General features: G+C 42.5%; 4 protein-coding genes across 4 annotated transcripts; 3 read left to right on the forward strand and 1 right to left on the reverse strand.

Annotated features, from left to right (window-relative positions):
- Positions 1–255: 255 nt before the first annotated feature.
- Positions 256–4,737, reverse strand: PCOAH_00014130 (Uncharacterized protein; the record flags this gene model as incomplete). The annotated part of the gene is made up of 5 exons (XM_020058222.1): positions 256–348; positions 677–715; positions 906–956; positions 1,038–1,719; positions 1,916–4,737. 5 exons carry the CDS (start codon positions 4,735–4,737, stop codon positions 256–258), a joined length of 3,687 nt encoding a protein of 1,228 aa, XP_019913646.1.
- Positions 4,738–6,650: 1,913 nt separating this feature from the next.
- On the forward strand, positions 6,651–9,257 carry PCOAH_00014140 (Uncharacterized protein; the record flags this gene model as incomplete). Its single annotated transcript, XM_020058223.1, has 2 exons — positions 6,651–8,852; positions 9,003–9,257. 2 exons carry the CDS (start codon positions 6,651–6,653, stop codon positions 9,255–9,257), a joined length of 2,457 nt encoding a protein of 818 aa, XP_019913677.1.
- A 1,538-nt stretch (positions 9,258–10,795) lies between these two features.
- PCOAH_00014150 (Uncharacterized protein) lies at positions 10,796–11,989 on the forward strand (the record flags this gene model as incomplete). The annotated part of the gene is made up of 2 exons (XM_020058224.1): positions 10,796–10,888; positions 10,994–11,989. 2 exons carry the CDS (start codon positions 10,796–10,798, stop codon positions 11,987–11,989), a joined length of 1,089 nt encoding a protein of 362 aa, XP_019913711.1.
- Positions 11,990–13,670: 1,681 nt separating this feature from the next.
- PCOAH_00014160 (Uncharacterized protein) lies at positions 13,671–14,388 on the forward strand (the record flags this gene model as incomplete). The annotated part of the gene is made up of 2 exons (XM_020058225.1): positions 13,671–14,069; positions 14,264–14,388. The coding sequence occupies 2 exons, from the start codon at positions 13,821–13,823 to the stop codon at positions 14,366–14,368; spliced, it is 354 nt and encodes a 117-aa protein (XP_019913745.1).

Consider the following 14,388-nt stretch of genomic DNA (forward strand, 5'->3'; position numbering starts at 1 on the left):
TTCATTTGTTGGGAAATTTACATTTCGACGTAAATTTCACCATTTCCCAAGGAGCAGGAAACACAAATATGCAAATTACAAATCGGTAAACATGTTTTATAAAAAAAAAAAAAAAATACGCAAATGGAGGGTATATGCTATACCTCGTGAGGCATCACTTTTTGCACCTGCTCTCATGGCCCCTGCTTAAAGCGCCATACGGGCGGTGCAGGTCCTCTGCGCGAAAATTTAGTAACTCTTAAATACCTTCCCAAATTAGTAACTCTTGACCATCTGTTCGAATATGTAAATGGGTGCGTGCTGCTGCACATTCGTTTCCTTTGGTTCCTTCGATTCGACGCTACATTCCTGATGGATAATCCATTGGTGAAAAGAGAAAATAAAAAATAATGTGGAAGGAGGTTTTTCCTGTTATGTATTTTCACCTCTTCAAGAGGGGATCCATATATGTATGTATCAAACGGGCAGCATATTTTTTTTTTTTTCCGCCTATTCGTTGAACCAAGGAAGATACGTGGAATATTGGTAAAGCTGCTTCCGGCGATCTACATATAACGCCCACGTTAGTGTTACGCGGCGGAGTGAAACCGCGCAACGATGTGCCTTTCCACATGTATACATAAGCACAATAACATGCGTGGGAAAGTTCCCCTTTTGCTTGGCGGAAAAATGTTACCTCGCGCTCCTTCGCCAGGGATGTGCGAACGACCTCCACCTGCAGAACGAACGAAAAAGAGTTAGAACAAATGGGGACATGAATAAATAAATATAGCATGCAGCAGTTTTTTTGTAGCTCCTTTTTGTGCCATGGTGAACAGCCTCCTTTTAAGCACACGGTGTGGCGTGCACGTGTGAAGGGCTCATGTGGATTTTCCATGTGGCAATTTTTCTCTCGCCCCCATTACCGCTTCACCAGGTAGAGGTTCCCGTACACATGCGCGCACATCCTCTGTCAGCTGCGATAAGGGGAAAAAGGAGTGGGGAAAAAATGAAATACATTTACTGGTGGGGAATGCAATAAATCGTGTGTGGATCACGGATTCGTCGCTGTTTTCCTGCCTCGTCACCTGGTCGTATAGCCACCGCTGGAACTTCACCGGGAAGAGATGGAAAATGCCGAACTCGTCCAAAGGCAACACATATTTGACATAAGCCCCTAGGTCAATTTTCCTCTTCTTGTGATAAAGTAAAATTAAATTTCGTATTTTCTTTCTTATCTTTGGCTTGCTATAGCCTGTCCTGTACATGTAAAATAGGATCAGCATGAGCTGCTCACCGGTGTAGTGAGTCGCATGTCTGTTCATGTGATTAAATAGCTCAATGTAATGCTGCTTTGTTCGGACTTTATTTTTGCAGATGGTTATGTACATGTCAAGGTAATGCTTAGCCTTCATATGTGACAAATTGGAAAGTGCACCATTCACCATTTTGTTAAATAATGGGTGATCCTCCCCCTGGTCTGCCTGCTCCTTGACCCCATTTAGGTCCAAAAAATAATTGCAATATTTAAGGCACAACACCTGAAGGGGGGGCGGAAAGGTCTCATAGTTCCTTGCGACGTATTCTTTCAGACGATTTTTTATTTCTCTGGGCATTTCCCTTCTGACAAAAACGTGGCTAAGCAGTGTGTACTTGAGCAGGGAGAAATCAAGAACGCAGTTTTGCATTATGTAAGACATTTGCATTTTAAAGTAAACGGGAGAATAAACATCGAAATAGCTAAAATAATGTAGGAGGGGGGGGATGTACTTTACGTCTTTTTCGTTCTTGGTGAAATTTTGATTAAAAAGGGAAAATAGATAAGTGATGAACTTTTCGTGATGTGTGTTCTGAATTTTTTTTTTTTTTTTTTTTTTGTGCATTTAAAAGGGGGTAATATAAGAGGTAAAAAATTTTCATCATTCTCATGTTATACTTTAGACTGTTAAAGATGGTCTTCCAATTGTTTTTCGTTTCACTTGGGATGTGAAGAAAGGAATTATCGCTCCCAACAGTCATGCTATTTACACGTTTATCTGTTTCTTCCTCTTCAGCGCGCAAATCATCAGTTTTTGTTTGCCCCCCCTGCAGTTGCCTCACCTCGTCCGCCTTGCAGTTAATCAGCTTATCATCGTACAGGTACAGTAGCACGTCGTTCATGGTGTTGACAAAATTGTCTATATGGACTTGACTGTACTGACTCTTCCTGAACAGGTTAATTTTGTCGATGATGCTGGGGGGTTGCTGACCCGCAAAGCCATCCTGTGTACCTCTCTCATCCGCAGAACTTGCAAGAGAGTGATAATTTTTCGCGAGTAAAAACAACCCAAAGAGGAGGTCATCCCCATGTATGTATTTCTTCCCGTTGTTAAAAATGGCACAAATTTTAAGCAACAATGGGGGCAAAAAAAATACTCCATTTTTGGAATAAATCAACAAAAGGAAAATAAAATCCTTGATGCTCATCTCGAAAAAGCAATTCTGAATGTAATTCTCCACGTAGTAAATATCCTTGTAGGTGAATAAGCCATTTTTACCTTTGTAATAAAAAAAGAGGAGAAATAACTTGGGACACGAAAAGCACACATTTTGTGTATCGTCCCCTTCTGCAACAGGGGAGTTATCCTTCCACTTGTTATCCTTCCACTTGTTATCCTTCCATCTGTTGTCTTTACCATGAGTTAAAAACTTCATGTTGTTGTATACAAACTTGTCTATAAGTTCATTCCTATATCCCATTTTGCAAAACACTCGTAAAATGTTCACCATGTTCGCTGCGTTCATATTTTCCTTGTTGTAAATCACCTGAACGGTTAATATATTTTTTAATTCCTCATCCATGTACTTGTGGTATGCGTACACTGCGGGCATCAGCATGCACAGGTCGTTCCCCTTTGCGTTGTGTAGGCATTTTTTTAAGTTGTCAAAAATTAACTTTATCAAGTTTTCCACGAAGAGGTGGCTGCTCGTTTGGCATCCAGCGGTATCCCCTGTATTTACCTCATCCCGCTGTGTGTGCAACTGATCAGGGGGGGATTTTTTTTTTTTTTTTTTTTCCACCTGCACGGTAGGGTTGTCCATTTTGGCTAGCTGGTCAAAGGAGTTGTCGCCGCCCTGTTGAAGCAACGCTTCGGTCACTTCCATTTCTTCCCCCGCAGCGCTTCCCCACTGGAGCTGCCTCAGAAGGGCTAACAATTTTACGTTGTCCAGCACAGATAAGTCAAACTTGTTCAACAGCAAAACATTGCAGTGGTAAAGTATGAAGGGCTTCAAGGAGAAGGGGACCTCGAAGGCTGACCCCAGTATTAGCACTCTCTCCAAGGAGGAGATTATTTTTTTATTTGTTAACCCTTTATTTTGGCTGATCTCCCTTGTGAATGTGCGAATGAAGCTGAGCAGGATGTCCGTAATGTTATCTCGTACATCGGGGAAAAAAAGGAATACAAGTTCCTTGCTTGTTTGTTTTTTTTTCTTCAAAAGTAAGTGTGTGTAGAAGTTGTACAGAACGTAAATTGTGTCAACTGCGTGGAAGTTAAAATGAAAATCTTCCGTGAGTTGTGTGTGCCTTCGTACGATCTCTGGGGGGAAGGAATTTCCCCCGGTATCCTTCTCCGCACAACTGTCTTGCATATCCTCAGTTTGAGTTCTAAGCTTGCCAAGTGTGTCCCCAATGTGACTGCCATAGTTACCTGATGTGCCTTCTTCCCATTCGTATTTCGCTGAAGACACGTTACCCACGGGTGACCGGGGCAACAACCCCCTGTTAAGCGAGTTCCGTGGGGAGGTGTCACCTTCCATGGACCCCCCCTTCGAGCGTACCATATCACCAAGCGTGGCAATATGTTTTATGTAAATATAATTCATACTGTACAGGTAAACGACATCCTCATCTACATCATAATGGTAAGTTCTTCTCTGTGGGCAGTATTTCTTCGCGAAAAAAAACTGTGTGCATATATTGATGCACGTATTCATGTTGTCTATCTCCCTGTAGTAGAGCTCGCTGTCAGACTGAATCAACCCATACATGTAGCGTATGACCTCCTTAAAAAAGGAAAAGACATTTCTCCTCAGGTTGTCACTTTGGCCAGAATGGTCACTTCCGTCCGAATGGTGCCGTTCACTCAAGTCGTAGTTAAAGGCAATTCTTTTCACAACGTCTACAGAAAAAAAGTGGATGTTCTCGCTAACGTGTTTGAGTAAGTTGCTATATTCTTCCTTCATATGGAGAGTTTTTAGGATATCCAGAAGGAGCATATAGCTCTTGATGCTCACGAATTTCTTTTCCCTTCCTTGTTTCTCTTCTTTCCCCATGGGGGCATCCTCCAGATAGTCATTCACGTAGCCCAAAACGAAGTTCACATAGTACCTAACCCGATCATCAGGCGTATCAATTTTGCCCTTCACACATAGTAGGTACAAATTTCTAATCACCTGATCAATGTGTTCGTTGTGACTTCCCCCCTGGTTGGAGAATCCATCTTGCTTTCCGCAGCTAACATGGCAACCCTTCAACAGGGAATTTATCTCGTATATTTTTTCATTGACGTAGCTGTGATTAAAAAGCGAACTGATGGAGTTCCCTTTCCTTGTTAAGAAGTCCTCACCAACAATGTGTTCATATATCAGAGTTTTCCTACCGCTGAATTTGCGGCAGGCAACACCCCTCCCATTTATGCTCACTCGGCATGGAAAAACGGCTGGCCAATACGATAAATGTTTGCCTGGCACAAACCGCCCTGTTTCCCAGCATCTCATTCGGGGAGCCTTGGACGTTGTGTGTTTGGGGCGAATCGTTTAGCTAATGCGACAGCATGCCGCTTACAGCTCACTCGTGTAGAAGCTTACATAATTTTTTACTTTGCGAAAAGCTACTCCACTGAATGGTTCTTATCATATGTTAGAAAAAGGAAAAAAATGTTGGCTCCTATATCAGTTCGCTTTTGCCCTATTGATAAAGCAATCATGGTGCACAATTTTTTTTTTTTAAGAAAAATTCAACAAAGCGTTGCACAGATTGGGCGGAAAAAAATACACCACGTGAAGGGGATCTACATAGGGGCATTCACACGCATGATGGGATATCTTTACACACGTTTGTGAGCGTTTCCACGTGGCCCGGGACGACGTTGGCGGGTCCGCCCACGGGGGTCCTACCGGAAACGCTTACGACGTACAGGTCATCTACAAGGGTATGCATTGCACTTTATTGCCCCCCGTTAATTGGCGTGTATATTGTTGCAGCGCGATTTTGCAGCTTCATTGGTAGGACCCCTGTTAAGGATAGCCACGATTGGGGGGTCAGATATATACTATAAGGACACCTATTAAGGAGCTAACATTTAGGGTTCTCGCACACATCGGTTAGGGAACCCAGTTAAGGAACTAATTTTTAGGGAACCTCGTCTGTGGAGGTCTCGTATTGAGCGGATGCATTCGCCTAATTATGGACTTTTTTTTTTTTTTTTTTTTTTTTTTCTGTAGAGGTCAGCAACACTCGCGTTTATTCTGTTATCCTATTGTATTCACAAACCGGTGGGCGATACCTTCCGTGGAAAATTATTTTTAATGGGGGGTGGTGAAGCATTGTTGTTCCCTGTTTATTTTTTCCTTCTTCCTCCCCTTCCTTTATTCTTTAAAATTGACATTCATGTAGTTGAATGCCATCGTGGTGACAGAACGGAATTGAACTTTTCCTCCGAGTGCGTATGCACATGCTCATGTAAAGACAACATACAGACACAAACAGGTGCATGTCGGGAGAAGACAACAATCAACCGTGGCAGTAACCATTGTCACGCTGGTATCATGCATGAGAAAAAAAATTAACACACCGTGCATACAACACGTGTGTAACGCGTAACCTCGGAGGGAAAGTTTGTTTCTTCGCATCACATCGCTCGTCACTTAATGTTAGTGGTTTACCTCCCCATGCGTACTGCTAAAAACTGTGCAACGGTAGGGGCATATCATGAAGGGGTAACATTTTTGTGAGCGGCACATTGAGGGAGAAACGAAACGTGTGAAAGGTGGATGTTGTTTCGAAGCAACAAAAATGACCATAAAATGGGTGGAGTTTTTTTTTTTTTTAAACATCGTAATTGTACATTCAAGCGTAAAAACAAACTTATGGCTACATTGGGGCGGACAGAAAAAAAAAAAAAAAAAAAAAAAAAAAAAAAAAAAATACAGTTTTGGCTTGTCATGTGGATGTAGAGCGCAGTGCTAGGAAAAAAAAAGGGCAAACAACGTTGCATTGGGGTGAGTCTGTTTCAGGTTTGTTCCGTTTCGATCAGTTTGTTCTTTCAACCATTTTGTTCGCTTCGCCACTTTGCTGGACCTGCCCACTTTTTTTTTTTCGCCTCGTCACCAACGCTGCAATCGCTCAGAACAACGTGACAACCACTGGCACAACGCCAAAGAGAGGGAAAACCTCGAAGGAGAGGGAACCGAAAAGGAACACACGCATTAAGATGACTGTGCCACGGTCATCACCATGACTTGGATGTTGTCAAAGGGGGAGAAGCTTCGTCCCAAGGGAGGCTCCAAAAAGGGTCACCGAGGCTGAATTGATCTGAACAGTGAGAAAAAAAAAAAAAAAAAAAAAGGAAAAAAAAAAAAGCAACAGCAGCAACAACAACAACGACAGAAAGAATAATATCAAGCGCCGCATGATTTCCCCTGCAGCTGTCCGAACAACCGACGTGGAGATGGTTCTGCGCAACAGGGGGGAGGGTTACGACCCAAGGAAGAGGAAGGAGCAGGGAGGTACGGTCTACGTGCAGTTGGCGGACCCATGTTGCGAAAATGACTACGCAAAGAATGCATGTGGGAAGGATGACTCCATGAAGGACGTCACTGGTGAGGACCGCCCTTGTTTGTGCCAAGGCGAGGGTTCCCTTGAAGACGGCTCACCACTCCTGATGCTGCAAAAGAGCAGCACTAGAATAGAACAACGCATCCACACCCCACAGGTAATTAGCCCCATGTTATGTCCCTCCCCACAACTGCGCGCAGAGTACCAAGTGAAGGAGCTAACCAAATTGATGGAAAAGTACGACGTCCGAAAAAACTTCGCCTGTTTCGGAGGAGCCTTTACCAGGTTCGCAAACGAAACGTATACATTCACAAACAGGCAATTCAGACCACATCTAGGAATACACGTGAACACCTACCTATTCAATGATTTTATTTTTATGAAAAATTCCATAAAAATTATAAAATTTTCCAGATGGCATATTCTTGTATACCTCTCAGATAATAAAGTTTATGTCTACAAACACAGTAGGTACTTGTGGCACTTGGACCATTTCAACGAATGGAAACATTTGCCCATTCCGACTTCGAACGAAATAAAGGACATTCAAATTGTCTCCTGTAACTACAAGGGAGACCTCTACTTTGATCATCCTGAGGGACTGAATTATGGTCTCAAGGATGGTGACGAGTTTTGCGGTTCTACACACCATCATGAGACCATCGATCCGATTCACTTTTTCGGACTTAGCTTAGTGGACAGCAAGGACAACTTATACTTAGGGCTGAATACAAATATTAATTCTAGTAGGATCAATATTAAGCAAATGAAGATGGTTGTTCCTCGGTCGTTTCGGAAGAGGAAGCTGAGAATGAGGACCATTTTGGTCAGCCTACCCGAGCTCACTGAATATGACCTAAGCTCTTGCACCGTGTATTTGAAGTACGCATCTATATTCGAGCTGTCTTATACGCGTGCTCACGATACTGGTGGGAGGAGAGTCAGCTACCCCAAGCAAGGGGTAACTAACGGGGGGGAAGCTTCCAAGGGTCACCATTCCGGTGAAGCAGATACATTGCACGTGGGGAATACACAACCGGGAATGGACACAAGTCGGAGTTCCAAAATGGACTGCACAAAAGGGTCGAAAAAAAAAGGGAGAACCTTCCAAAGGGGCAGGGGTTCCCAAATGGTAAGGGCTTCCCCAAAGGGGAAGAACAAAACACGTGGTTCCTTAAGTAAACCCCCCTCCCGTGGAAGCAAACTAAGCCAAAGTATACACACCGCAGATTCGCTCGACTGTGTGGTGGGTGCAATGCAAAGGGGGGAAGACCATCATGATAATCTGACAATAGAGAGAGCCAAAAAGAAAAGGCGAATTAACTTCACAGAAGCAGGCGCACCCCCTGACCAAGGACCGCAGATTACCAGTTTTTCCAACATGGATGATCCACCAAACGCAGGCACCTCCCAGTTAACTACGCAAAAGAAGGATCATTTCATTTTCATAAAAACGTCCAACAATTTGAAGTTTAAAAAGAAGCTGATACGTTCCAAACCGAGGGTGCTGTTAAGCGGCACGTCGTGTGCACATGGTTGTGTGTTGTTTGAAAATAAGGAGATTTATTTTTGGATTATCAGGCAGGGGGAATCACCTGTAGCAGATTCGGTGAATGCGGATGACGTGGTTGTGTCTGGCGAATGCGCCGCACCCAAGGGAAGACAAAGCAAACGATTCATTTTCAAAAAATTGGAGTACCCCAAGGTGAATATGATCGACGTAGTCTACTGCAACAACACGTATATTATGCTATCGGAGGAGAATATTCTGTTCATTTTAAAGTCCCCCTATTTGCACACCCTACGAGCGGTGAATTTTTTTTTCTACCTGAACAACTACCTACCGAAGGGAGTGAATCCCCAACGCAGAAGCGGTGTCCTCACGCTGGAGAAAATTAGAGACTCCACTTTGGTCAAAATGTACCTTACAGACTACGTATTGGTAACTATCCACAGTAGTAAGGACATTTGCTTCACCCCCGTTTTGTTTCACAGTGTCTATAGCTATATGGACTCTCAGTATATTGACGTCCTTTCGACGAAGTACGAGCGGCAGGTACGTCTTCTCCTCGGGTGGTGACTCCAATAGATAGGCTAATACTAAATTGGCAGAGCTAAGTGCGCGGTCAAGCGGGCCACCATACGTGCTGCGCTCACCATTGAGATTAGCACTTTTTTCATCCCACTCCTCATCGCACCCCCCTAGGTGTCCAAACTGATAAAGGATCTGGGCAAGTTCTGCACACGCGGCCTGGAGAACCAATTTTCGCACGAAGAAAAAAGCATGTACCCAAATTTGATAAAGTACAAAATGATCCGCACCTGCGCCCAAAACAAAAACTGCTTCACTATTTACGTGAGCCCGAACTCCCTGATCGTGTGCATTTACAATTTGTTCGAATATTATGAAGTGCTCGACACGTCCATATCGAATTTTTTGAGTAAGTACTACATTATGTAGCGCGATTTCGACGTCGTGCGAATCTATCCCTTTTGTTGGCTTTGTTTGTTTTCCTCATGTAGCAAGTTTTATTTGTTGTCCTGTTTTCCTGTGCTTTAATATGCTTTAATGCGCTATATTGTTATTTACTACGATTTGCTGTACTTTATTTTGCCCTCCCATGTTACGTGTAAACAAACCTGTCTTTCGCAACACGATTTGTTGTCCCCCTTTTAAACGGACGCATTTGTGGATAGCCGTTGCTCCGCAGCCGCCCACTCGACTGTGCGCTCAAATTCGTCCCTCCCTTGATCACGCGCGGGTGATGCACACGATGTATGCGCGGAAGACCCACGTTACACGGATAGAAAAGAAAACAAAAAGTAAAACCGTTTAAGGCTTTGGAAGATGCATATTTAAAACTTTCCAGCCAGCTCTACTTTTTCTTCTTCTGTTCTTCCATCATTTATTTTGTGGTAATAGTACCAAAAGGGACAAATTTGTTTGACCAGGAATTGCGCTAAAATGGCTAGTTTTTTTTTTTTTTTTTTTTTCGGGCAATACAAATAACAGGGTGTAAAAAACAAAATAGCCATTTCTCCCGTTGTCCAATTTTTTTTTTTTTTTTTCTGAACAGGTCATGCGAAAATTTCACAAATGTATGTACCAACAGTGGTGCTTTTTTTTTTTTTTGTTCATAAATTTTGCGCTAATAGAGAAAATATGTTGTCGGAATTTGGCGGCAACCAGATTCAAAACGGCACACGCAACGGAAAAAACAAAAATGTACAACTGTACAAATGTGTTAACAGGTAAATAGGTAAATATGGAAATATATAAATGTATAAATCTGCATAGATATATTACACACACAACTAGCGTTTTTTTTTTTTTTTTTTTTTTTGGACAGCTTTTACTCGCGGACAAATTATAGTACTTCGATCTAACGCCAAGTTGAACTTCAACCGAATTACGTATACCTTCTAATTCACCTGTTGCGCATCATACATGTGCTTTTTTTTTTTTCGTGAAATTTGCAAGTTAAATAGGCAAGCTCACCCCCTTGGTGACCTCTCTGTGAAGCTCGTTATTTTTCCCGGCAAGGCGCTTAACGAACGCAGCTGCTGGGAGTAAATTGGCACAAATAAGTCTGTCACCCGAGTTTTTCCCAATTTGTCCAAATAAATGAAACACAGACCGAATACGTCCAATTTAGCCCAAATCGGATTGCCATCGTAAGATTAGATGGTATCCGCGTTTGGTCTATCTTGTCCCGTTAGATGATAAGTGGACGCATAAGTAACTTCGTTCTTCATGAGGATACAGACTACAAAACATGTAGAAGAAAAAATTGCCAGTTTAGTGTCACTCTTTATAGTTGAATGCGGATATCTCTCTTTTCATAGATTAGCGCTTCTCTTATTTTATCTTATTTTTTCATGTTACAGATTTGTCCCTCCCAAACTTGCGTGTTAAGTAGTGTACCTAGTTGCGCAACAACGCTACCTTGTTTTGCTTCCCAATTTTTCTAGCAATAATTTCTGAATAGCTGCGTAACCATGTGTGATAGCATTTGCAAAAATGAAAAGAAGTTTGTCTTGGGGCCTGCCCCCTCGCCTTGCACCACCATGGAGGACTATGCCGTTTTTGAAGTAAGGCTTCCGTGCAGCAGTGTCAATTTGTACAACCAGTTACAAACTCATTCGCGCCCCAAATGACAATCCATTTACGCCCCAACTGTTTGCCCACTTTCGTAGCCCGCAGCAAACCCGGTTATCAAAAACATAGTCCAAGAAACTACAATTCATGTGCCCAAAATAGAGTACAAGGAAAATATCGTCCACGTGCCCAAAGTTGAATACAGAACGTACCCCGTCGTCAAGGATGTGGAAACGCCCATATACAGAGAAAGGTACAGATACAAAGATGTCCAAGTGCCCCAAAAGAAGTTGAGGGTCAAGCCAGTGTATAAAGTGGTGGATGTGCCTCAGTATAAATATGTAAATAAATATGTGAAGAGAAAATACAAACGATTTCAATACGTGCCAAAGGAAGTCCCTGTGCCTTTTAGACCCAGGAGAGAAATCTATACAGAAATTCCCATCCGTAGATATATCCCCCAATATATGGAAAATGGTCCCATAGAACCGGACATGAGTAATAATAGCGCTTATAACCTTCAGGGAGAATTACCCCTCTTCGAAGGGTACAATGACAACTTTTTAAATATGATGAATCCGTTTAGTAGGTATACGGGCAGAAAGAAGGATAACTGCTTTCTGAGCTGCCTCTGTAATGGAAAGAATGACGAGTCAATAATGCACGAAATTGATCCTCTTCTCTTTAACGATGCAATTTATACACACGGTAGGGGAAACCTGTACGACATGAAGAGGAGCTATGAATTCCCCCCCGAGCAGTACAACACATTTGCCTATAATAGTTACCCACTTGTTATACATAAACGGGAAAATAATTTTTATGACAAAATGATTGAGACCACGTCCAACTTGTTGGCAACAGCGGGGGTGGCTCTCGTGCTGGCTGGAAAACTGGGTCTGCAGGGGATATCTCTCCTCGTGGGGGGTGCTGACAAGGGGAGCCACAATGGGACTGGTGCAGTTGGTGGTGCTGGCGCCGATTCGTATGCTCTTGATGGGGGTAGACGTGATCCGCTTAAAGACACACAGGTTAAGAGAAAACAAATTGAGGATCAAAGTGGGAGAAGTGCCACAAAAAGGGCAACCAAATAGGGAGGTTCTACAGTCTACCAAAGTGGAGGAAAAGAAGAAGAATCCCAAGCAATAATTAAAAGTGACCTCATGTTGCAGAGCCCCAATGGAGATTTCTGGTAATTAGGCGTGTGCAAATGAACTCCTCGCAGCATGGCACTTAATTTGGACCGCATACACAAGTGGGGCGAAAACGGTTAACCCTAGTTACGCCAAAAAATGAAAAAAAAAAAAAAAATCCTTAAGTATTATTCGATTTATAATATTTAATGCATTTTTCTGGCGTTTTTAACATTTTACAGAGCCTTTTTTTTTTTTTTTTATTCCTCCCACGGGGCGATTTTATATTTCCCTTTTTAATTGTTCGAAATTAATTAAACTGAGGGGTGCCCTATACCCCGTCGTTGCTCACGCAGGAATCCTTACATTTCCTGTGTGTGTGCTTTTCAGGAGAAGCGTTGGTTTTATTTTTTTGTTGGCACATTTCGAGTTAGCACAGGTTGGACTTGGGGGGCGTCGCAACTGCAGCTTTTCACTTCAAAGTGTTTCGTAAAATATATGTGCGTAGCGTAGCGTCCTTTTAAAAGAGACAGCCCCCCCTTTTATTCTCCTTACAAAAAAAAAAAAAAAATAGCTAATGGTGAAAAAAATAACATTGATACGTTGTAGCTTCCTTTTCTGTTCAGAAAACCATTTCCATGTGAGCGGATCCTCCAAATGGGAAGGAGCCCATTTGGGGCGAAGAGGAAACAGTTATAGAAAAAATTGCCTTTCCAAAGGTGTAGCTAAGTAGACGTACAACTGGTGGCACAACATTGGGGAAAACATTCTAAGCCATTTTTTAGGAAATTACATTTTCACACGGGCCTCGTTTAACAAGTGAAAAGTCCATTTTAGCACACCACGTAAAATTACCCCCAATCCTTTTGGCCATTCATATACCTTCCCTTCTGGAGTAACATAACTGGATGAACCTCCAAAAAGGACATGATTTGTTTGTTTCCTCTCCCGTGTGTTAGTGATGCGGTGTTATGCATTATAGCTATACAAATGTTTTTTCCCTTTTTTTTTTTTTATATATGCCAAAGCAATTTTTTTTACACATTTATTATGTGCTTACATGTGTGTTCCTCCCCGTTGGCGAGGTACATCAATCAGGTGTGCCCACTGCTCATAGGAAGAAAAAGTATCCTCAGCGTTCGCTATATATCGTGCGGCTATGAAAGAAAAAAGGAAAAGGGAAAAAGAAAAAAAGGAGGCTAACTGGTTGCCCCTTCTCTTTTTGTTACGCATCACTGTGGCGGTCAATTTTACGCGACTTCTCCTCACCATTTTTCGGATTTTTTTCCTTGATCGGTGAAAAATTTTACTGTGCCGAAGCAATGCGCTCATGGGAACATGTGCATTATATGCACATGAATTTTTTTTTTAATACCCCCACACCTTGGTGCTTTTTCGCTTCGCAAAATTGCCACATAAAAGTACATGTGCGTGTTACATATATGCGTCAATTTTTCCCCAACAAATGAGGCTACTGGTACTCCGTTTCTCCACGCTTAAATACGTGAGGAGCACAGTACGATACAGCATATATGTCACATTTTTTTTTTTTTTTTCTTTTTAATTTTATCGATTTTTTTCCATTTACACTGATTTGCTTATACCTGTTACCCCCCTGTTAACGCACGTGTGGCCCCTGCCCCCCTTTGGATGTATTCTGAAGATCGAAAACACAGAGCTGAACAGTTGCCGCAGTAATAGTAGTGTGACCGTCCGTGCAGCGCATAGTCCGAATAGAAATCTACAAATATCCCTACGGAATACACATCATCTGCAGTGCATCCCCGCAAACATGTTCGCAAGGGGCCTTGGGCACAAGATGCTTAAGCGGGTCGCTGGACACCCGTGTATTATCATCCCCCAAATGGGCCATGTCAGAAACGAAATGAAGAATGCGAACATGTTCACGAAACGAGGCGTATCCTTTTCGAGAATACATTTAACACACTACCTGGAAGATTACTATACGTCGGCGGAAATTGCCACGAACATGGTATCGCCCATGTCTGAGTACGTTTGGTGGAGTTGGCTTTTTCTGCAGGTGAGGAGGAACACCGGCTGCTTATCGTGTGTGCCCAACGGGAAAAAAGAAGGCGCGCCTTTGTCCATAGCAGATGTGGAAGCCGCATCATTTTGTTACTTTACCATTTTGTGATATTACAGCTTTACAATTTTATTACTGCTTTTTTTTTTTTTTTTATATGCCATTTTCCTTCCTTTTGCAAAAATGAGCAGGCCACCATAGTCTTTGGCACCTTATTCCATTCCAACTATTATTTCACGGGTAAGGCTCTGCCCAAAGTGCAAGGAAACTCCCAATTGTGTGAAGATTCATGGTGAAGTGTCTTCTTTCCAGGAAG

This window comes from Plasmodium coatneyi, chromosome 6 (assembly GCF_001680005.1).
Source record: "Plasmodium coatneyi strain Hackeri chromosome 6, complete sequence".
Taxonomy (NCBI): Eukaryota; Apicomplexa; class Aconoidasida; order Haemosporida; family Plasmodiidae; genus Plasmodium; species Plasmodium coatneyi.